At 42.4% G+C, this 22,528-nt stretch overlaps 1 protein-coding gene across 2 annotated transcripts; it reads left to right on the top strand.

Annotated features, from left to right (window-relative positions):
• Window positions 1-907: 907 nt before the first annotated feature.
• On the top strand, window positions 908-4,633 carry LOC111954448 (E3 ubiquitin-protein ligase rnf146). 2 transcript variants are annotated; one of them, XM_023974198.3, is made up of 3 exons: window positions 908-1,301; window positions 1,855-1,917; window positions 2,204-4,633. In XM_023974198.3, exon 3 carries the CDS (start codon window positions 2,205-2,207, stop codon window positions 3,339-3,341), a length of 1,137 nt encoding a protein of 378 aa, XP_023829966.1. In that variant the 5' UTR covers window positions 908-1,301; window positions 1,855-1,917; window position 2,204; the 3' UTR covers window positions 3,342-4,633. The 2 variants fall into 2 exon arrangements, with proteins under 2 accessions (XP_023829966.1, XP_023829967.1); XM_023974199.2 differs by lacking the exon at window positions 908-1,301 and adding an exon at window positions 1,323-1,471.
• Window positions 4,634-22,528: the final 17,895 nt, after the last annotated feature.

The raw sequence follows: 22,528 nt of genomic DNA, 5'->3' as shown, positions 1-22,528 counted from the left end.
AGATGTTTATGTCAATTATATTGTTTTCACAAATGGCTGAATTAAAAAATGAACCAACGAACTTTGTTTTTAGGTGGCAAGCGTTTTCCAAAGATTTCTATAGCTTATAAACATTTTCAAAAATGGATATGATCTCCCTTCACCAGTAGCGATAAATAGTAATGGCGTATTTTTGTAGGCACTAACTCCATCATGGTTCATTGGACAAAGTCTATGCAGAAATTATTGGTGTTTTTGTAGGGATTGTGGATAAAGACCAAAAATAAGGTCTGTGGTATACAGGAGATTTTATAAATGTTGTTCTATTAGATAATCTTCATCAGATAACGTAACTTTTTGTGAATTTTGAAGTATTTATGTAATTAAAAAAACACAAAGTCTTCATAATTCATAAAGGTAATGTTAACTGATTTCTATTCTCTCAGACCTTATATTCGGCGTTTATCCCAAAACCCTATTCTTTCCCCATTTTGAACGAACTAGAGGTAACTCATTTCCGGTTTTAGCATTACAAACTGACAAACTGGCGAGCTCTATGCTGTATATAGTAGCTATGGGCAAATATTGTCTATTATATTGACAAGATATTCGAGTGACCGCTCTAACAATGGAAATACATGTCCTCAAAGATGGAAGACAGGCGGGAGGTTACATCAGGTGGGACCATTCTAGCCAATGAGTGTGAACAACAGGCCATAGAGATATATACAGGACTCATTTTTGTATCTGTACCTTCGCGTCTGTGACAGCATGGGCAGTGAAGCCATGCCCATTTTAAAGATGTCAATTGTCCTCTTCATTGGCTGCTTGCTCCCAACTCATAAGAATCCCCACCCAGTTGACTACTTTAAAATGGTGGAAGCCCGCAATCGCAATGTCCATGCTAAAACGGGTTATGTCCATGTCCTCTATCCATCTCTGGCAATAGGCAGAACTCGGATATAAAGTCGTGTTTTTTTAAGTTGGCAAAATGTCACATGCGTCCACTTATATCAGTGCTTTCGTAACAACATAACCATTACGAAACTTATATTCAATCAAATAAGCCTCACGAAGCAAATTAACAATTACATTTTTGTTGACCAAATTCGACACCCTCTCATTGGCGTCTACACAAAAATGTCTCACTTCGTGGGCTTATTTTCTTGACAGATTTTGTTTAGAGTAAAACCTCTCGCTTCGCCTTTTCCTCTCTGAAAGAGGAGGAACGCCACTATTTTGCTTTGTTTTGGTAGCATCTATTTTGCGAACTGTCTAAATAGCTACGTCACTGAGCGAAGTGCAAACAGTATTTTTGACAGGTGAGTATGGATGAAATTCACCCAAGTGAGAAAACAGTCAAGGGGTGTGTCTCACTTTTGACAACTGGGCCTCCGAAGCTAGCAAGCTAACGTTACAAGAAATAGCTAGCTAGTTTCATGACGACAAAATCATACCATCGATGTGTCGGTTTAGTAACTACATATATTTTGTATGGACAGTTTTCTTATGCATTATCTAATGCACGTATGTTCTCTAGATTAGCAAGATGCCTAATAACGTTATAGCGAAATAGACGACAATATCATACTATCGATGTGTCTGTTTAGTAACGTTAACTACATATATTTTGTATGGACAGTTTTCCTATTAATTCTATAATGCACATATGTTCTCTTTAGATTAGCAAGATGGCTAATAACGTTATAGCGAAATACTGTATAGTTAGTCTTTTTAGCTAGCTGGCTAGCTAACTTTGGCAGGCTTTGTTTTTGTTGCGCAAAACAAACAGTGAGAAGCGAGTTACCAGTGTTACAATCTCTCTGGGAAAGAGTGCAGAGACAATATCATCTTTTCAACAATCTTTTTCCATAGAGAGGAACTTTGAGAGAATACAGAATTCATCCTGATGACATCCCAGTAACTGCACTTGAAACAGTAAGGAGATAATTTATTTTCCATCATAGTACTTTTAGAAATAAGATTGTGATTTAAAGGTTCTAGCCAGCTAAATCGTCTGAAGCTCAAATTGAGATATTTAGGCCTATTGCTAATTTAATATCTCATGACAGCTTTGCGATTTGATTCTCCAGGGTGACAAGATTATTGCTAATCCTATGAAGCTTCAATCTTGAATATCCAGATTTTGATAATAGAGTAAAATTAGGCTGCAGGTTTGTTTGTCTGTCTCAGCATTTGCCTAACTTGCTGTGTCTCCCCTCAGCATGGCGAGCTGTGGTGAGGTGGACCACTCAGTGGACTCGGTGTCCTCCTCAAAGGTGGAAGACGGAGGGGACGCCTTCACTGGTGACTCCCCCAGCTCACCTACCCCCTCGGCCAACCCCGTGCCGGAGTGTGCCATCTGCCTCCAGACCTGTGTCCACCCGGTTCGCCTGCCCTGCCGCCACGTTTTCTGTTTCCTGTGCGTCAAAGGAGCCTCCTGGCACAGCAAGCGCTGCGCTCTTTGCCGACAGGAAGTACCTGAGGACTTCCTGGAGCATCCCACTCTTCTGTCCCCAGAGGAGCTGAAGGCAGCAGCCGCAGGAGGGCGAGGAGGAACCGGGCCGGGGAGCGCTGGGGGAGACCATGCATGGTACTACGAGGGGAGGAACGGCTGGTGGCAGTATGACGAGAGGACCAGCCGTGAGCTGGAGGACGCTTTCGCCAAGGGCAGGAAGAGCGCCGAGATGCTGATTGCTGGCTTCCTGTACGTGGCTGACCTGGAGAACATGGTGCAGTACCGCCGCAACGAGCACGGTCGCCGCCGACGCATGAAGCGTGATGTGGTAGACATTCCCAAAAAGGGCGTGGCCGGACTCAGACTGGACCCTGACCCCACCCCCCCAGTTGTTGCCGTGGCAGCTGTTCCGGTCACAGCGGCAACAGTGGAACGGCCAAGCTCTGCTGATGGGGAGGATGTGACTGGACGGTCCCAGGCGGGTGGCTTAGGGGTTGTCATCCCGGCTCCTCCAGTCAGACCCCCCACAGTCCTGGGGGCCCACCCTGCCACCGCAGCCTCCATCTCCCTTGAAGACTCTCTGTCCCAGCTCCTCATCAGCCAACCAGAGGGGGAGGAAGAGGAGAATGAAGAGGTAGCTTCAAGAATAAGCCAGGTGTACGAGTCAGCATCTGGTAGCAGTGAGGATGAGGATGGTGCTGGTGATGAAGTAGGGCGGGGGTGGGATAGGGAAAGGGGGGGACGAGAAGTTGGGTCTCGACGGAGGCCCAGACATAGACTCCTACAGCGCCGGCTCAGGGAGGTCCAGCCTGACAGACTGCCACCTGGTGGTGGGTCCTCCAGCGGAGGCCTCAGTGTGCGCTCACGCAGCCCTGACGGTCAATGCACTGTCACTGAGGTGTGACCACAACTGGACCACTGTCTCTGCACTCAACCGGCTCAGCAAAAAACATATTCACTCCATGCCCATGGTGGTATTGAATAACCCAGTGGAAGACACCAGATCAGCCATTTGCATTACATATACAGCAACATAGGCTAATCCATAATTTATAATACGTCAGCCAGTAAGATTATGCAAAATAGCACACATAATAAAATAGCCCATACTGTTCCACTCTCTGCCACTAACCATTTGAGCCTGTGTTAGTACCAAAAGGCATGGTCAGCCTTAATAGGCTATCTACAGAGAAATTGTGAAATGATAAAGGTTTGATGTTTGGAGATGACTTAACCTTTTAAATGTAGCATCCCATCTCTAACAGGAGGCAAAAATCTTGTTTTGTGTAATGGCTGTTTACTGTAATGATTGTTCTAACATCTCCATTGAGCGTGCATGAGTCAGTGTGTGTACTGAAGTCATATTCCAGACGAATATAAAAATATGTTTCTTAAATGTCCAATGCAGCTGTTTTTACCTCGATATCAAATTATTTCTGGGTAACAATTAAGTACCTTAAATAGCACCTTTTTGTTTGATATTTTATTAGGACCCACAAGAGGTCGCTGTAAGCTTGGCCACAACAGTTCTGCAAACCCACCCCATAGATCCCCATCTTGACACAGAACTCGCCAAGCCACCAATAGGAAGACATACTGTGTCGTTCTTGCCTGTTTGCAGCCATGGAAACAAATTTCAAGTGCAAAACAAGTGAGAACACTTGTAACTACTGAATGGAAGGTATTTTAAATTACAACAAGATCACAAATATGCACACAGGTTCTATACATCAGTGGTGGAGCATGGAAATGAGCAAGCAGAGATTGCGAATTTAAGCTCTTTAATCTGTCAGTAGCTGTGTGCACACTCAATTCAAACGTGATGCATGTCACACATTCCTAAGTAGAAAAGGTGACCTACAAAGACAGGTAGAAGTAGGAAGAAGTGATTGGAGATTTTTTACGAAGGACTTCCTCATGAAAGATGAAACAAACGAAGATGTTGAGAAAATATGCTGAAGATACTATGAAAATTGGATGGAAGATGCATTGTACACACACCTGATCATGAGTGTTTGAGTTGTCTGAACGTTGAACCTATTATTTTGATACTCTTCTGTCAATTGATTATTGCCATGTTTTAAAAAGTATTTTTGACTTTTAATTAATACGATTTAACTTCCGTGTGTGGTCTTTCTTGTTTAACTGTGATGTTTTATCAAAACAATAAAGTGTTTGTCTATTATTTGACCTTAATTGAAGTCATGAGTTCGATGTTGTGGGTAACTTAACCGTAATATGACAATTTATTTGAAAGGGATAGCTTGTACTTATGCATTATGGCTTTAGGTGATACTGTATGTTCAATTTGCATCGTGGATCAGCATTGTGACTCAGCATCGTGACTAGACCCACAAGGTCTTGTGTACCTTTATTTGACCAGGCAGGTCAATTAAACAACAAATTCTTATTTACAATGACGACCTGGCATGAGGCAAAAGGCCTCCTGTGGGCCAGGGGGTGGGGATTAAAAACTAAAAGTAAGACGACGGACAACACAGACGGAAGACACTTACACTAGCAACAACACAGATACATCAGCAGGCAGACAGTGGAAACAAATCACATCACGACTAGAGAGACATCACCCTACTACATGAAGGGAGACCTATGGCAACAACACAAGATGGCACAAGGTCGTTGTAAGCGGTCACTGTCAGCCTGGCCACAACAGTTCTGCTAACCCACAATTATACTGTAGATCCCCATCTTGACACCAAATGCACCTAGCCACCAATATCATTTTTTTTTCTCAAAATGTGTCTTTCTTGCCTATTTGCAGCCGTTGAAACACATTTCAAGTGCAAAACAAGTCAAGAGAGTTTCAACTACTGAATGGAAGGTATTTGAAATTTCAACAAGATCACAAATATGCACACAGGTTTTATACATCAGGGGTGGAGCCTGGAAATGAGCAAGCAGAGATTGCGAATTATAGCTCTTTAATCTGTCAGTAGCTATGCGCACACTCAATTCAAACGTGATGCATGTCACATATTCCTAAGTAGAGATAGTGACTGTAAGATCAACATCAGCTCAGTAGGTGGAAGTGATGGGAGATGCTGTACCAAGAGATTTCCTCATTCAGATGAAAGATGACAAATTAGGAAATTAAGCGGAAGCTGTTGAGAAAAAGCGGTGGACAAAGATGGTTAACCTTTGGTTAGTTGGAGGCATGGGACAAACTCAATGACTTCTCTTTTCATAAAGTATGAAGCTGAAACCTTTGCATGACAGAGACTCACTACTTATCTGGGTCTGGATTGAGGCATGGGAGTTACTCTCCTGCTCCTGGCCGTACAGAATGACTTAGCAGCAGGACAGTTTTGGTGCAATCTGTTCAGCCGCAAATCGTGTCAATGTCCCAGTGGATTAATTTACTACGGCAAGGACCACACTCGGTGTGTGGATATCGATGAGTGCGTGGACAAGCCGACCATCTGTAGGGCCTATTTGGCTTGCCTCAACACCAATGGTGGCTACTGCTGTGAGTGTCAACCTGGGTTCATAGCAGAGAAGAATGGGCAAGACAAGAGTGCATCAGAACGATATGTGGAACTGGACGAGTGTAAGACAGACAAGTTGTTCTGCAGAAAGAGGGGAACCTGTCAGAATCTGGAGAGCACCTACCAGCGCCAGTGCCCCCCCTGGGTTCAGTAACTATGGCAACAGACATGCTGGGTGTACAGAGCTGAATTGTGAGCTGTATCGACTACAGCAGGCTACACCTGGACAGGCTCTGCCAGGCTTTGGCAGTCTTTTGTTTCTATTGAGACAGAACTGGTTGTTGCTGAATAAGTCTGGAGCAAAAGGGGAGCGGTTGACTGGAGAAGTGATTTTAGAAGTAAGTTCTCAGCTGAGAAACACCACAACCAGGATCAGGACCAACCACACAGAGGTGGAGCTTGTTGTCAGGGGGGACCAGACTCCACCCAGTGGGCTGGTCAGCCTGACCAATCAGAACACCCAACTCGACACCACCTGGGAAACCGCAACGGAGACACCTGCCCAGGCAATGCCTTTGTTACTCTACTCAGTTACAAAGATCTTCAGACATTGGCCAATCGATATAAAAACAATTAAAAACTTGGCTCCAGAGTAGTTACTGTATCCGTTAGCAACCCCAACACAACAAGGCTGCGCCAACCGGTCATTCTTACCTTCACACACCTGAAGCCTGGTGACGGGCACCAGCACGCCTGTGTTTATTGGTCGAAGGAGAAATGAGCAAGCAGAGATTGCAATGTAAAACTTCTTAAATCTGGCAGTAGCTATGTGCATACTCAATTCAAACGTGATAGATGTCACACATATTCCTAACTAGAAAAAGTGGTCAAGGCGAGGTTGTGCCTCAGTGGTTTCTAACTCCACCCACACAGTGTGTTCCTGCAGTCATCTCAGCAGCTTTGCCCTGCTCAAAGATATCAACCAGATGCCACTGTCTGTGGTGATGTCGGTGGGCCCTTCCGTGGCTACAGTCTGTTTGGTCCTATCGCTGCTCGTGACTCAGTGGTGTCTCTCGGTCTGCCACAAGCTTAATGAGAGGCGCCTCCAGCAACAGGAATTACACTGAGTGTACAAAACATTAGGAACATTCGTTGGGGCATGGACTCTACAAGGTGTTAAAAGCATTCCACAGGAATGCTGGCCCATGTTGACTCCAATGCTTCCCACAGTTGTGTAAAGTTGGCTGGATGTCCTTTGGGTGGTGGACCATTGTTGATACACAAGGCAAACTGTTGAGCGTGAAAAACCCAGCAGCGTTGCAGTTCTTAACACACTCAAACCGGTGTGCCTGGCACTTACTACCATACCCCGTTTAAAGGCACATAAATATGTTGTCTTGCCCATTCCCCCTCGGAATGGCACACATACACAATCAATTTCTCAATTGTCTCAAAGCTTAAAAATCCTTCTTTAACCTGTCTCCTCCCTTCCATCTACACTGATTGAAGTGTATTCAACAAGTGACATCAATAAGGGATCATAGCTTTCACCTGGATTCACCTGGTCAGTCTATGTCATGGAAAGAGCAGGTGTTCCTAATGTTTTGTACAGTCAGTGTATATGCCATTAGGCAATAATTCACCAGTATACCTGCATATATTGAATACCATGACGTACTGTATGTGTTCTAAGACATTCTGTTTATACTTATATGGATTTCTAAATGTTAATGAATACATTTCCAGCCACGGTATGTTGGCCCAATGCAAATAGAAATGGGTTATGTAATGTTTCCTCTTTGAGTTAGTACAATTCTGTATGAATGTTTCTCAAAGATGTGATAGCACAGTCACACACAACATGCATTGATCATAAGATACAGGAGCCTGGTTCTGAAGCACACAGACTGTAATTCCATGGTGTGGGATATGTCATGTATGATACTTATTTAGATGAGAGATCAAACGTATCATGAGGCAACAGTACAGAATGTCACCTTTTATTTGAGGGCATTTTCATACATACAGTTGAAGTCGGAAGTTTACATACACTTAGGATGGAGTCATTAAAACTCATTTTCAACCACTCCACAAATGCCTTGTTAACAAACTATAGTTTTGGCAAGTTGGTTAGGACATCTACTTTGTGCATGACACAAGTAATTTTTCCAACAATTGTTTACAGACAGATTATTTCACTTACAATTCACTGTATCACAATTCCAGTGGGTGAGAAGTTTACATACACTAAGTTGACTGCCTTTAAACAGCTTGGAAAATTCCAGAAAATTATGTCATGGCTTTAGAAGCTTCGGATAGGCTAATTGACATCATTTGAGTCAATTGGAGGTGTACCTGTGGATGTATTTCAAGACCTATCAAAAGAAATCAGCCAAGACCTCAGAAAAAAATTGTAGACCTCCACAAGTCTGGTTCATCCTTGGGAGCAATTTCCAAATGACTGAAGGTACCACGTTCATCTGTACCAACAATAGTACGCAAGTATAAACACAACGGTACCACGCAGCCGTCATACCGCTCAGGAAGGAGACGCGTTGTATCTCCTAGAGATGAACGTACTTTGGTGCGAAAAGTGCAAATTAATCCCAGAACAACAGCAAAGGGCCTTGTGAAGATGCTGGAGGAAAGAGGTACAAAAGTATCTATATCCACAGTAAAACGAGTCCTATATCGACATAACCTGAAAGGCCGCTCAGCAAGGAAGAAGCCACTGCTCCAAAACTACCATATAAAAGCAAGACTACGGTTTGCAACTGCACATGGGTACAAAGATCGTACTTTTTGGAGAAATGTCCTCTGGTCTGACGAAACAAAAATAGAACTGTTTGGCCATAAGGACCGTCGTTATGTTTGGAGGAAAAAAGGGGGAGCCTTGCAAGCCGAAGAACACCATCCCAACTGTGAAGCATGGGGGTGGCAGCATCATGTTGTGGGGGTGCTCTGCTGCAACAGGGACTGTTGCACTTCACAAAATAGATGGCATCATGAGGAAAGAAAATTTGGTGGATATATTGAAGCAACATCTCAAGACATCAGTCAGGAAGTTAAGCTTGTCGCAAATTGGTCTTCCGAATGGACAATGACCCCAAGCATACTTCCAAAGTTGTGGCAAAATGGCTTAAGGACAACAACGTCAAGGTATTGGAGTGGCCATAACAAAGCCCTGACCTCAATCCTATAGAAAATGTGTGGGCAGAACTGAAAAAGCTTGTGCGAGCAAGGAGGCCTACAAACCTGACTCAGTTACACCAGCTCTGTCAGGAGGAATGGGCCAAAGTTCACCCAACATATTGTGGGAAGCTTGTGGAAGGCTACACAAAACGATTGATCCAAGTTCAACAATTTAAAGGCAATGCTACCAAATACTAATTGAGTGTATGTAAACTTCTGACCCACTGGGTACGTGATGAAAGAAATATAAATTGAAATAAATCATTCTCTCTACTATTATTCTGACATTTAACATTCTTAAAATAAAGTGGTGATCCTAACTGACCTAAAACAGGGAATTGTTACTAGGATTAAATGTCAGGAATTGTGAAAAACTGAGTTTAAATGTATTTGGCTAAGGTGTATGTAAATTTACGACTTCAACTGTATCTTTTTTACCATTTAGAAATGAAAGCACTTTATGTATCTAGTCCCCCGATTTGAGTATGTTTTTTTTCACAAGTATTTGGACAACTTCACTTATGGTGTATTAAAGTAGTAAAAAGTTTAGTATGTGGTCCCATATTCCTATCACGCAATGACTTCGTCAAGCATGTGACCCTGCAAACTTATTGGATGCATTTGCAGTTTGCTTTGGTTGTGCTTCAGATTATGTTTTGCCCAATAGGATCATACCCCTCTCCCCCCAAAAATGTTAACCTCCCCTGTTTTTGGTAATGGTGAGAGGTAAGATTTTTTTGGGGGCATAATCTTTGTTCTTCTGTAATTTTCTCACTCTTATTCACGATTCATTCATGATTATCCATAATCATAGTAGCATACACATTAATGTTCAGAAACATCTTCTATTCTTATTTACAATAAAAGTGACTCCAAAATGACAATACATTATTCACCATTCAGTCCCTATTGTGCAAAACATAATCCCAAAGTGATTTAATTTCTAAATGGTAAAACAGATGTGTAGAAAAATACCCTAAAAGGTGATATTCTGTATGAAACATTTGATCTCAAATCCAAAATACTGGAGTACAGAGACACATTTACACATTTTAGCTTTACTGTTGAAATAAATACAGAGGGGAGTGTACATGGAATATCAGGGATGTTATCATGGTAACTGGGGGATACATATAGAAATGCCACACCCTGGGGTCGTATTGTGGCAATGTGAAAGATACATAGGGAGAGAAAAAGAGAGGTGAAGAAAGAGCGATGATGGAGAGACAGAAAGAGGGAGGTGGCTGGAGTGGAAGGGGGTGAGAGAAGGAGACAGTATGATGAGAGATTGAGAAAGAGAGTGATGAGAGACAGGGAGAAGAGAGGTAGGGATGGAGAGTAGACATAGAGCAAGAGCATGATATAAAAGAAAGGAAGAGAGAGCAATGGGTGGGGGAGAGGAAGGGATGGAAAAAGAGGGAGGGAGGATGGAAGGAGAGAGGGATGATGAAAGCGTCCTGGGTGAGAGAGTTCATTTTGTGTATGTATGTACACAAGACCAGACATAGCCCTGAAACATGTACAAATTACATAGAATTGCATGAAATGCTTTATAAAAGGCCCAATTTTTCCCGGACCCTAGTTTACAAAATAAATTTAGCAAAGCGCCTCTTTTCTACTGCTCTTGTCTAGACCACCACGCAAATGCGATTATATGTATGCAAGATGATTTCCTGGAACCTCAGAGCTCCCCAGGTCACCCCCCTCTCGCGCTCACTTTTTATTCTGGCACCTACCCGGGATGGGTAGTCCAGAAAGGTTAAGCACTGAGGACAAGACATTTATGAGCATAGGATGGTGATCATAGCTGCGCAGTGACATAGTGTATGATAGTTATTCATGTCTGTAGTGGCACCGTTTTTACAGTGTGATGCCTATGGAGAGGTATTAATGGTGTGAAGCTGATGATGGYTACAGTAGAATGAGGTCATGCTGGCTCCTGTTCGGGCGAGACTACAGACACGTCTGTGAATCTGACTACATCCATGTCTGTACTACCACTGGAAATAGGCTAYCAACAAYCACACACACACATGCACATACACACACGTGCACACACACATGTACTWATGCATGCACACACACATACACAMAYTTACAAAACCAGACTCTTACCTAATGGAAATGTGTTTTTAATAGATGGAGTAGATACATCGACTAGAATAGAATGGATTAGTTCAAACATGTATTAATGTATCTTTCACGTCATAACTCACATCATAAGTAGCATACAGCCCCTAGGCATTAAACAAGAAATAACAACCCCATCCCGRGCAAAAACAAGGTCACAAATAATAGTTGACAGACAAACAATTGTGCCCTCTGAACTCCTGGGTGGGAGACAGACAGACGGGAGTGATCCAACTATTCATGGAGGATTGAGTGTTGTATCTGTCACACCCTGACCTTAGAGCTCCTTATCTATTCTCTATGTTTGGTTAGGTCAGGGTGTGACTCGGGTGGGAGATTCTATGTTTTCTATTTCTTTGTTGTTTTTGCCATGTGTGGTTCCCAATCAGAGGCAGCTGTCTATCGTTGTCTCTGATTGGGGATCATATATAAGTTGTGATTTTCCGTTTGGGTTGTGTGGGGAGTTATTTTCTGTTTAGCTGTTTTGTTGCCTGACAGAACTGTTCGCTTTTGTTTTCTACTTTGTTATTTTGTTGCGGTGTTCAGTTTTATTAAAAATCATGAATGCCTACCACGCTGCACCTTGGTCTCCTTCTTCAACCCACGAGAGTCGTTACAGCATCCTGGTTTATTTTGTGCAGAGAGAGGGGGGATATTACAGGGTGTAAACTAGACAGGTCATTGGAGAGTTATGTGTACATACATAACTGTTGTCTCCCCTCTGTCTGTATATATTGGGGTGGCAGGTAGCCTAGTGGTTAGAGAGGTTGCAAGAACGAATCCCCGAGCTGACACGGTAAAATTCTGTCGTTCTGCCCCTGAACAAGGCAGTTAACCCACTGTTCCTAGGCCGTCATTATAAATAAGAATTTGTTCTTAACTGACTTGCCTAGTTAAATAAAGGGGAAATAATGTAAATAATGATATATATATATATATATATATATATATATATATATATAAATACACACACTACCGTTCAAATGTTTGGGGTCACTTAGAAATGTCCTTGATTTTGAAAGAAAAGCACATTTTTTGTCCATTAAAATAACATAAAATTGATCAGAAATCCAATGACTATTGTAGCTGGAAACCCATTATCAGCAACCATCACTCCTGTGTTCCAATGGCACGTTGTGTTAGCTAATCCAAGTTTATAATTTTAAAAGGCTAATTGATCATTAGAAAACCCTTTTGCAATTATGTTAGCACAGCTGAAAACTGTTGTTCTGATTAAAGAACATAATTGCAAAAGGGTTCTCTAATGATCAATTAGCCTTTTAAAATGATAAACTTGAATTAGCTGTCACGACTTCCGCCGAAGTCGGTCCCTCTCCTTGTTCGGGCGGCGTTCGGCGGTCTACGTCACCGGCCTTTTAGCCATCGCAGATCCCTTTTTCATTTTCCATTTATTTTGTCTTTGTTTTACACACCTGGTTTCAATTCCCCAATTACATGTTCATTATTTAACCCTCTGTTTTCCCCATGGTTTTTGTGCGTGATTGTTTTATGTATGTTCGGTCCGTTATTGTGGGCTCGGTATTACGACATGTTATTGGAATATTTGAGTAAAGTTACTTGTGTTACTCATCTCTGCTGCCCTGCGCCTGACTCCTCTGCACCAGCTACACCCAGACCACTACATTAGCTAACATAACGTGCCATTGGAACACAGGAGTGATGGTTGCTGATAATGGGCCTCTGCATGCCTATGTAGATCTTCCATAAAAAAATCTTCCATTTCCAGCTACAATAGTCATTTACAACATTAACAATATCTACACTTGTCAGGCTGTGGGTAACTGGTGCATGGATTCAGGCGCAGGAGAGCAGAGATGAGTGTACAAGGTAATTTATTCCACGAACAACACCAGTATAAAACAAATACTAAATACTAACGCCGCCCGAACAAGGAGCGGGACCGACTTCGGCGGAAGTCGTGACAACACTGTGTTTCTGATCAATTTGATGTTATTTTAATGGACAAAAAATAAAATGTTCTTTCAAAAACAAGGTCATTTCTAAGTGAGTCCAAACTTTTGAACGGTAGTATATATATATACACACAGACAGAGGGGAGACAACAGTTATGTATGGACACATAACTCTCCAATGACTTGTCTAGTTTACACCCTGTAATCTCCCTCCTCTCTCTGCACAAAATAAACCAGGATACAACACTCAATCCTCCATGAATAGTTGGATCACTCCCGTCTGTCTGTCTCCCACCCAGGAGTTCAGAGGGCACAATTGTTTGTCTGTCAACTATTATTTGTGACCTTGTTTTTGCYCGGGATGGGGTTGTTATTTCTTGTTTAATGCCTAGGGGCTGTATGCTACTTATGATGTGAGTTATGACGTGAAAGATACATTAATACATGTTTGAACTAATCCATTCTATTCTAGTCGATGTATCTACTCCATCTATTAAAAACACATTTCCATTAGGTAAGAGTCTGGTTTTGTAARTKTGTGTATGTGTGTGTGCATGCATWAGTACATGTGTGTGTGCACGTGTGTGTATGTGCATGTGTGTGTGTGRTTGTTGRTAGCCTATTTCCAGTGGTAGGACAGACATGGATGTAGTCAGATTCACAGACGTGTCTGTAGTCTCGCCCGAACAGGAGCCAGCATGACCTCATTCTACTGTARCCATCATCAGCTTCACACCATTAATACCTCTCCATAGGCATCACACTGTAAAAACGGTGCCACTACAGACATGAATAACTATCATACACTATGTCACTGCGCAGCTATGATCACCATCCTATGCTCATAAATGTCTTGTCCTCAGTGCTTAATTTGTAAATCGGGAGGTGCCAGAATAAAATGTGAGCGCGAGAGGGGGGTGACCTGGGGAGCTCTGAGGTACCGGTGTCTTGCCGAAAAGCTCCCCCTGCCAGAATCCCCCCCCCCCCCCTCGCTTGAACGCACTGAATTCGTCATTGCTGCGACTTGCTAGGTAGTTGTGATTTCTGTTCTGCGTTTCATACATTTTTTAATGTCGGTTTGATCGCGGGGGAGGCAAGGCTACTTTCTTGCCTGCTGAAATGTTTTATTTATCAGGGCCCTTACAACAAAAGATTGCAGTTTTGAAACTGCAGTTAAAGTGCAGTAACTGCAGTCAACTATCATATTTTGGACGCAGTACTTGCAGAATAACGGCACTCTACCTGCAGTTACACTGCAAAATTACTGCACAAAAAAACAGTGTTATTTTGGACGCAGTATTTGCAGCATACTGCAGTTATACTGCACTCTGACTGCAATCTTTTTTCATGAAGGGGGGTGCTGCAGCACCACCAGCACCCTTCCCATGGCTATGCTTCCATAAGGAAATAGATGAAGAAGTACAACCCTGGAGAGATTGTACCTGCAGGCTCATGTCTAGCAGAGCAGAGAGAGGGAAATAGATCATAGAAAGTGAATCTTATTCTTGTTCTGTGAGAGATACAGTCACACTTCTCTCTTGTACCACAGCAACTGCCACGAGTTGTTCTTTAGGCTACAAAGTTGCGCAAATGATAAACCCGGGCTGGCCCAACCCAAATCAATTCTTAGAATACCAGGAGCGACTGAAAATCTATGTTTTCACATTAGGCTACGTTTTTTTAGGGGGCAGGAGAATTACAGAGGCGGCAACTCAAATCAAATCAAATGTTATTGGTCACATACATGTGTTTAGCAGATGTTATTGAGGGTGTAGCGAAATGCTTGTGTTTCTAGCTCCGACAGTGCAGTAATATCTAACAAGTAATATCTAACAATTTAGAATTACGAATTTACATTGCAAACAGTGAAAATTATGTTTTATGCCACGAGAGATACCGGATCCTGGCAAATAGGTCCCAGAACAAAACAGTCCAAAACTGAGAGGTGCCGGATCTGGTGCAGGATACGGCTTAAATTAAGTACTGCGTTGTCGTATGGCACAGTTATGTTACGATGGAGCCTTCTAGTAAAGCTATTTACTATTTCTAGGAATCACACCTTATATTATTATTTCTAGTTTATCGTCACTATGCATGTTACATAAACTAAGGCACTGCAGCAGTGGTAACATTTAAGCATAGACTGAGAGAAAAGGAAGATTGGATTTATAGAGATTTGAGTGTGCGATTGAGTATGACAGAAATAGATGGATCGATTCAGATATGAAGGAAAAGAGAATGATAGAAGAGAGGAGAGAGAGAAAGTGTGAGGGAGAAAGAGTGTATCCATTGTTAGGCCTCCTGCTGGTTGTAGGGGTGTCATCTTCCCTACGTGGTAAAGCTTGGACGGGGCCAGTGTCCCTTCAGCTTGTAGCATACAGACTGACAGGGTCAGATTCACACCCTGCAGCTCAGCCTGGTCTCATAGACTAGATGTAACATAGTAAATAAGGTCTTTTGTTTTTAATAAATGTGCAAAAATTTAGACAAACCTGTTCTCAATTCGTCATTATGGAGTATTGTGTGTAGATTTCTGAGTAAATTGTTTTATGCAATACATTTTATAATAAGGCTGTGACGTAACAAAATGTGGAATACTTTCAGAAGGCACTGTATAATACTTTTTGCAAATTCGTAACATATTGTAAGCTTGTAATTCATATTGTAAGCTTTCATCTGAAATGGATGATGGACATCCACAAATTAATACATATTACACAAAACTTAACATATCATACTAAATGGAGTGTCTCACATTTACATAAAGAATAATACGAAATGTACTGAGACCAGGTTGTGCAGCTCTCCTCAGAATCCTCCAGGTCAGGAGGCCAACCGGACTCAACTTGTCTGAAAACAATACCCCATAACTCATCTTATTAATAGTATATGTGTATTGTATCTACCTTCAAACCACCTACGAATGTGATTTAAGTGGGGCTTGAAATATCTAATTCCATATGCTTTTTGGCTGTTCAGACTGCAGATAAATATAACAGATTCAAATCTGATATGCTAAAAAATAGGATTTGAATCACTTCAAACTGCCAATGTGAACAAGACTTAAGAGTATGAATTAGTCTCTTTGAGAAGGTTTGAATCCTAAGCAGTGGAGTAAAGTACTTAAGTACTTAAGACAACTTTTACTTTTACTTCACTACATTCCTAAAGAAAACATTGTACTTTTTACTCCATACATTTTCCCTGACAACCAAAATTACTCGTTACATTTTGAATGCTTAACAGGACAGGAAAATGGTTAAATTCACGCACCTATCAAGAGAACATGTGGTCATCCCTACTGCATCTTTTGTAAATAATGTCTCAGTGTTGGAGTGTGCCCCTGGCAATCCGTACATTTGGTTAATATAAGGAATTTTAAATGACTTTTACTTTTACTTTTATTTTTGATACTTAAGTATATTTCAAACCAAATACTTTTAGACTTTTACTCAAGTAGTATTTTACTGGCTGACTTTCTATTAAGGTACAGTTGAAGTCGGAAGTTTACATACACTTAGGTTGGAGTCATTAAAACTCTTTTTCAGCCACTCCACAAATTTCTTGTTAACAAACTATAGTTTTGGCAAGTCGGGTTACTTTGTGAATGACACAAGTCATTTTTCCAACAATTGTTTACAGACAGATTATTTCACTTATCTGTATCTTATCTTACCTGAACTGTATCACAATTCCAGTGGGTCAAAAGTTTACATACACTAAATTGACTGTGCCTTTAAACAGCTTGGAAAATTCCAGAAAATTATGTCATGGCTTTAGAAGCTTCTGATAGGCTAATTGACATAATTTGAGTGAATTGGAGATGTACCTGTGAATGTATTTCAAGGCCTACCTTAAAACTCAGTGCCTCTTTGCATGACATCATGGAAAAATCAAAAGAAATCAGCCAAGACCTCACAAGACCACAATTCTGGTTCATCCGTGGGAGCAATTTCCAAACGCCTGAAGGTACCATGTTCATCTGTACCAACAATAGTGCGCAAGTATAAACACCATGGGACCCCGCAGCCGTCATACCACTCAGGACAGAGACGCGTTCTGTCTCCTAGAGATGAATGTACTTTGGTGTGAAAAGTGCAAATCAACCTCAGAACAACAGCAAAGGACCTTGTGAAGATGCTGCAGGAAACAGGTACAAACATATCTATATCCACAGTAAAACAAGTCCTATATCGACATAACCTGAAAAGCCGCTCAGAAAGGAAGAAGCCACTGCTCCAAAACCGCCATAAAAAGCTAGACTACAGTTTGCAACTGCACAAAGATCGTACTTTTTGGGGAAATGTCGTCTGGTCTGATGAAACAAAAATAGAACTGTTTGGCCATAAGTACCGTCGTTATGTTTGGAGGAAAAAAGGGGGAGCCTTGCAAGCCGAAGAACACCATCCCAACCGTGAAGCACGGGGGTGGCAGCATCATGTTGTGGGGGTGCTCTGCAGCAGGAGGGACTGGTGCACTTCACAAAATAGATGGCATCATGAGGTAGGAAAATTATGTGGATATATTGAAGCAACATCTCAAGACATCAGTCAGGAAGTAAAGCTTGTTCGCAAATTGGTCTTCCAAATGACAATGACCCCAAGCATACTTCCAAAGTTGTGGCAAAATGCTTAAGGACAACAAAGTCAAGGTATTGGAGTGGCCATCACAAAGCCCTGACCTTTCAATCCATAGAAAATGTGTGGGCAGAACTAAAAAAGCGTGTGTGAGCAAGGAGGCCTACAAACCTGACTCAGTTACACCAGCTCTGTCAGGAGGAATGGGCCAAAATTCACCCAACTTATTGGGAAGCTTGTGGAAGGCTACCCGAAACAATTGTCCCAAGTTAAACAATTTAAAGGCAATGCTACCAAATACTAATTGAGTGTATGTAAACTTCTGACCCACTGGGAATGTGATGAAAGAAATAAAAGCGAAAATAAATCATTCTCTTGTCACGTTCTGACCGTAGGTTCCTTTTTTATGTCTTTATTTTAGTTTGGTCAGGGCGTGAGTTGGGGTGGGCATTCTATGTTGTTTTTCTATGTTTTGTTCTAGTCGTTATATTTCTATGKKTTTKGCCTAGTWTGGTTCTCAATCAGAGGCAGGTGTCGRTCGTTGTCTCTGATTGAGAATCATACTTAGGTAGCCTGTTTTCCCACTATGGGTTGTGGGTAGTTATTTTCTGTTTAGTGTTTTTGTTTGCACCTTACAGAACTGTTCGTTTGTCGGTTTGTTGTTTTTGTTCAGTATTTATTCTTTATTAAATTATTATGAATACGTACCACGCTGCACTTTGGTCCTCTTCTCCTTCCACCAACGACAACCGTTACATCTCTCTACTATTATTCTGACATTTCACATTCTTAAAATAAAGTGGTAATCCTAACTGACCTAAAACAGGGAATTTTTACTTGGATTAAATGTCAGGAATTGTGAAAAACTGAGTTTAAATGTATTTGGCTAAGGTGTATGTAAACTTCCAACTTCAACTGTATGTTTTTGCATGTACATTGATTGATTAATTGATTGATTAAATATAATTTTATGCTACACAAAGATAAACAACATACATTTTTCTAAACTAATCCAATCTGTTTATTGCACTCGTTACTGAAATGTTTGTTCCAGTTTAGATGATTTAGGTAGTCTTGTATATTCATCTTTCTAAGCCTGGCAGTCATTCTTATGCTACACAAAGATAAAGGGAAACCCAGACGTAAGCTGCCCAGTGACGCGAGCCAATCAGACGAGCTAAATGCCTGTTATGCTCGCTTCGAGGCAAGCAACACTGAAGCATGCACGAGAGCACCAAATGTTCTGGATGACTGTGTGATAACGCTCTCGGTAGCCGATGTGAGCAAGACCTTTAAACAAGTCAACATTCACATAGCCGCGGGACCAGATGAATTACCAGGACGTGTACTCAAAGCATGCGCGGACCAACTGGCAAGTTTCTTCACTGACATTTTCAACCTCTCGCTGACTGAGTCTGTAATACATACATGTTTCAAGCAGACCACCATAGTCCCTGTGCCCAAGGAAGTGAAGGTAATTTGCATAAATGATTACTGTCCCGTAGCACTCACGTCGGTAGCCATGAAGTGCTTCGAAAGGCTGGTCATGGCTCACATCAGCATCCTCCCGGATACCCTAGACCCACTCCAATTCGCATACCACCCCAACAGATCCACAGATGACTCAATCTCAATCACACTCCACACGGCCCTTTCCCAGCTGGACAAAAGGAACACCTATGTGAGAATGCTGTTCATTGACTACAGCTCAGCGTTCAACACCATAGTGCCCATGAAGCTCATCACTAAGCTAAGGACCTGGGACTAAACACCTCCCTCTGCAACTGGATCCTGGACTTCCTGATGGGCCGCCCCCAGGTGGTAAGGGTAGACAACAACACGTCTGCCACGCTGATCATCAACACTGGGACCCCTCAGGGGTGTGTACTTAGTTCCCTCCTGTACTCCCTGTTCACCCACGACTGCGTGGCCAAACATGACTCCAACACCATCATTAAGTTTGTTGACGACACAACAGTGGTAGGCCTGATTACCGACAACGATGAGACAGCCTATAGGGAGGAGGTCAGAGACCTGGCAGTGTGGTACCAGGACAACAACCTCTCCCTCAATGTGAGCAAGACAAAGGTGCTGATCATGGACTACAGGAAAAGGCGGGTCGAACAGGCCCCCATTAACATCAACTGGGCTGTAGTGGAACGGGTCGAGAGTTTCAAGTACCTTGGTGTTCACATCACCAACAATCTATCACGGTCCAAACACACCAAGAGAGTCGTGAAGAGGGCACGACAAAAACTTTTCCCCCTCAGGAGACAGAGGATAGTGCGTACAGCCCAGTATATCACTGGGGCCAAGCTTCCTGCAATTCAGGAGGCGGTGTCAGAGGAAAGCCCGTAACATTGTCTGAGACTCCAGTCACCCAAGTCATAGACTGTTTTCTCTGCTATCGCAAGGCAAGCGGTACCGGAGTGCCAAATCAAGGACCAAAAAGCTCATTAACAGCTTCTACCACCAAGCTATAAGACTGCTGAACAATGAATCAAATGGCCACCGGACTATTACATTGACCCCCCCACATTTGTTTAATACAATTCAGCTACTCACTGTTTATTATCTATCCATAATCACTTCACCCCTACCTACATGTACAAATGACCTCTAACCTGTACCCCCGCACACTGACTCGGTACCCCCTGTATATAGCCTCGTTATTGTTATGTTATTGTGTTACTTTTTATAATTTTTTTTACTTTAGTTTATTTGTTAAATATTTTCTTAACTCTTCTTGAACTGCACTGTTGGTTAAGGGCTTGTAAGTAAGCATTTACACGGTAAGGTCTACACTTCTGTATTCGGCGCATGTGACAAGTAAAGTGTTTGATTTGATTGATTTGGGAGCTATGATATTGTGGGTGAGATAATAACCGGATGTTACACCAATTGTTAGAGTATACCCAACTGCTCGGAGTATACAATGAAGAAATTAAATATCACTTGCAAGCCAAAATAATGTGATTTGCAGCCTGATGTGGCCAGTGAATTAGGGAAAATCTAAGCCTCAAAGTAAGGCCCTATATTAATGTATTGTAACAAACCTGTACGGCCAATACAACTAACACATCGTTTTTTAACTAGTATGAACAGTCCAGGATGATAATTTCCCATGAAATAATGAAGTTGTCATGTATTTGGATGAAATATAGTGCACACCAGCACCAACCTGTCGCACACAGGCGCCTCTCAAAACTGACTGACCCAGCATGTAGTGATGTGCAGTTCACCAAAACACAGCAAAAGCTGGTCACAGTGTCCAAAAACCACAGTGAAGGCTGGTCACCAGTGTCCAAAACCAGCAAAGGCTGGTCACCCAGTGTCCAAAACACAGAGAAGGCTGGTCACCAGTGTCCAAAACACAGTGGAAGGCTGGTCACCAGTGTCCAAAACACAGCGACGGCTGGTCACCAGAAAACCAGAACTAGTCACCGCATATCAGTATATGCTGGTGACCAGCATGACCAGCCTAAGCTGGTCTAGTCTCTAGAGCCAGACGGCTTACTTCCGAAATCTTTGAATGCTTCAGGGTTACGATGCTCCAAGGGCGGATATGCGAGACTTATGCTGGGTCTATGCTGTTTTCTTCAGCAGGGCTGACATTCCTGATGTTTAAACATGCTACAACTCCCATTCAGATGTGGACACAAGACACACACACACACACACACACACACACACACACACACACACACACACACACACACACACACACACACACACACCACACACACACACACACACACACACACCCACACACACACACACACACACACACACACACACACACACACACACACACACATTTAAGTGGCAGTTAAATATCTATTTCTAGGCTGTTACAGTAGAGGACTGTCTATGATGTCAAAACCACAGCCACCTCAGTGCTTTAGTAATGCCTATTGGGAGGATCTAGGTTAGTGCTGCACTGTCCTTTAGAAAAGTTGGGGAGGTCTCAACTTTTGACGCAATGCATGCTGGTTTAACACGGATGCATCAACCAATTAAAAACTAATAAGAACATTTATCCCACCTTCTATCTCCCCACTTGACCACACCCCTGCATTGGCAAATGTGTTGCATGCGTTTTGATTTGAAACTGGCCAAGGAGTGTGATCAAGAAATCTGCTCAGACTGGATAGCTCCTCTTTTGACTTCGAGGAACAGAACAGGTATCAGCACAGTGAATCTGTGTGTGCTCCTATTTTATTACTCTTCCCAAAACAGCCACACCGACACACACACATGTTCCAACTTCAAATATAACTCAGGAGGGAAAGGACAGACACAAGGTATATATATAAATATATATACATACACACACAATGTATAATGAATCATTAGGAACTTTAATGCCAACCTCTAGTGTACAAAGACATTAGCATGTCAAGTGTTTGAATATGGCCTACAGTATGTGAGGAGTATATATTGATGCTGTGTGTGTGTGTGTGTGTGTGTGTGTGTGTGTGTGTGTGCGTGCGCGTGTGAGTGAGTCATGTGCATACATGTGTGCATACTCTTGCAGTAACTCTTTGGCAGGGTTATGTAAAATGCTTTTATGATAGGGTGTAATCTGTGCCCCGGGGTTACTTTGTGATAACTTGGTGTGCTCACGACCTGTGGTGACGTCAATGGAACCATGGCTACCGTTCAGCTGCCTGTGCTCGTAGGCCTTTACTGTTCTGTTCCCCTCTGGGTTGGTCATGTGTCCTCTCTTGCTCCACCTGCTCCTCCTCACAAATACCCAGCAGGGAACACGGTGTGCCCTCAGCCTGCCTGTCTTTGTCCTTCATTACGCCA

The sequence above is a fragment of the Salvelinus sp. IW2-2015 genome, linkage group LG28, assembly GCF_002910315.2.
Source record: "Salvelinus sp. IW2-2015 linkage group LG28, ASM291031v2, whole genome shotgun sequence".
Taxonomy (NCBI): domain Eukaryota; kingdom Metazoa; phylum Chordata; class Actinopteri; order Salmoniformes; family Salmonidae; genus Salvelinus; species Salvelinus sp. IW2-2015.
This window is presented reverse-complemented; position numbering and strand designations above follow the sequence as displayed.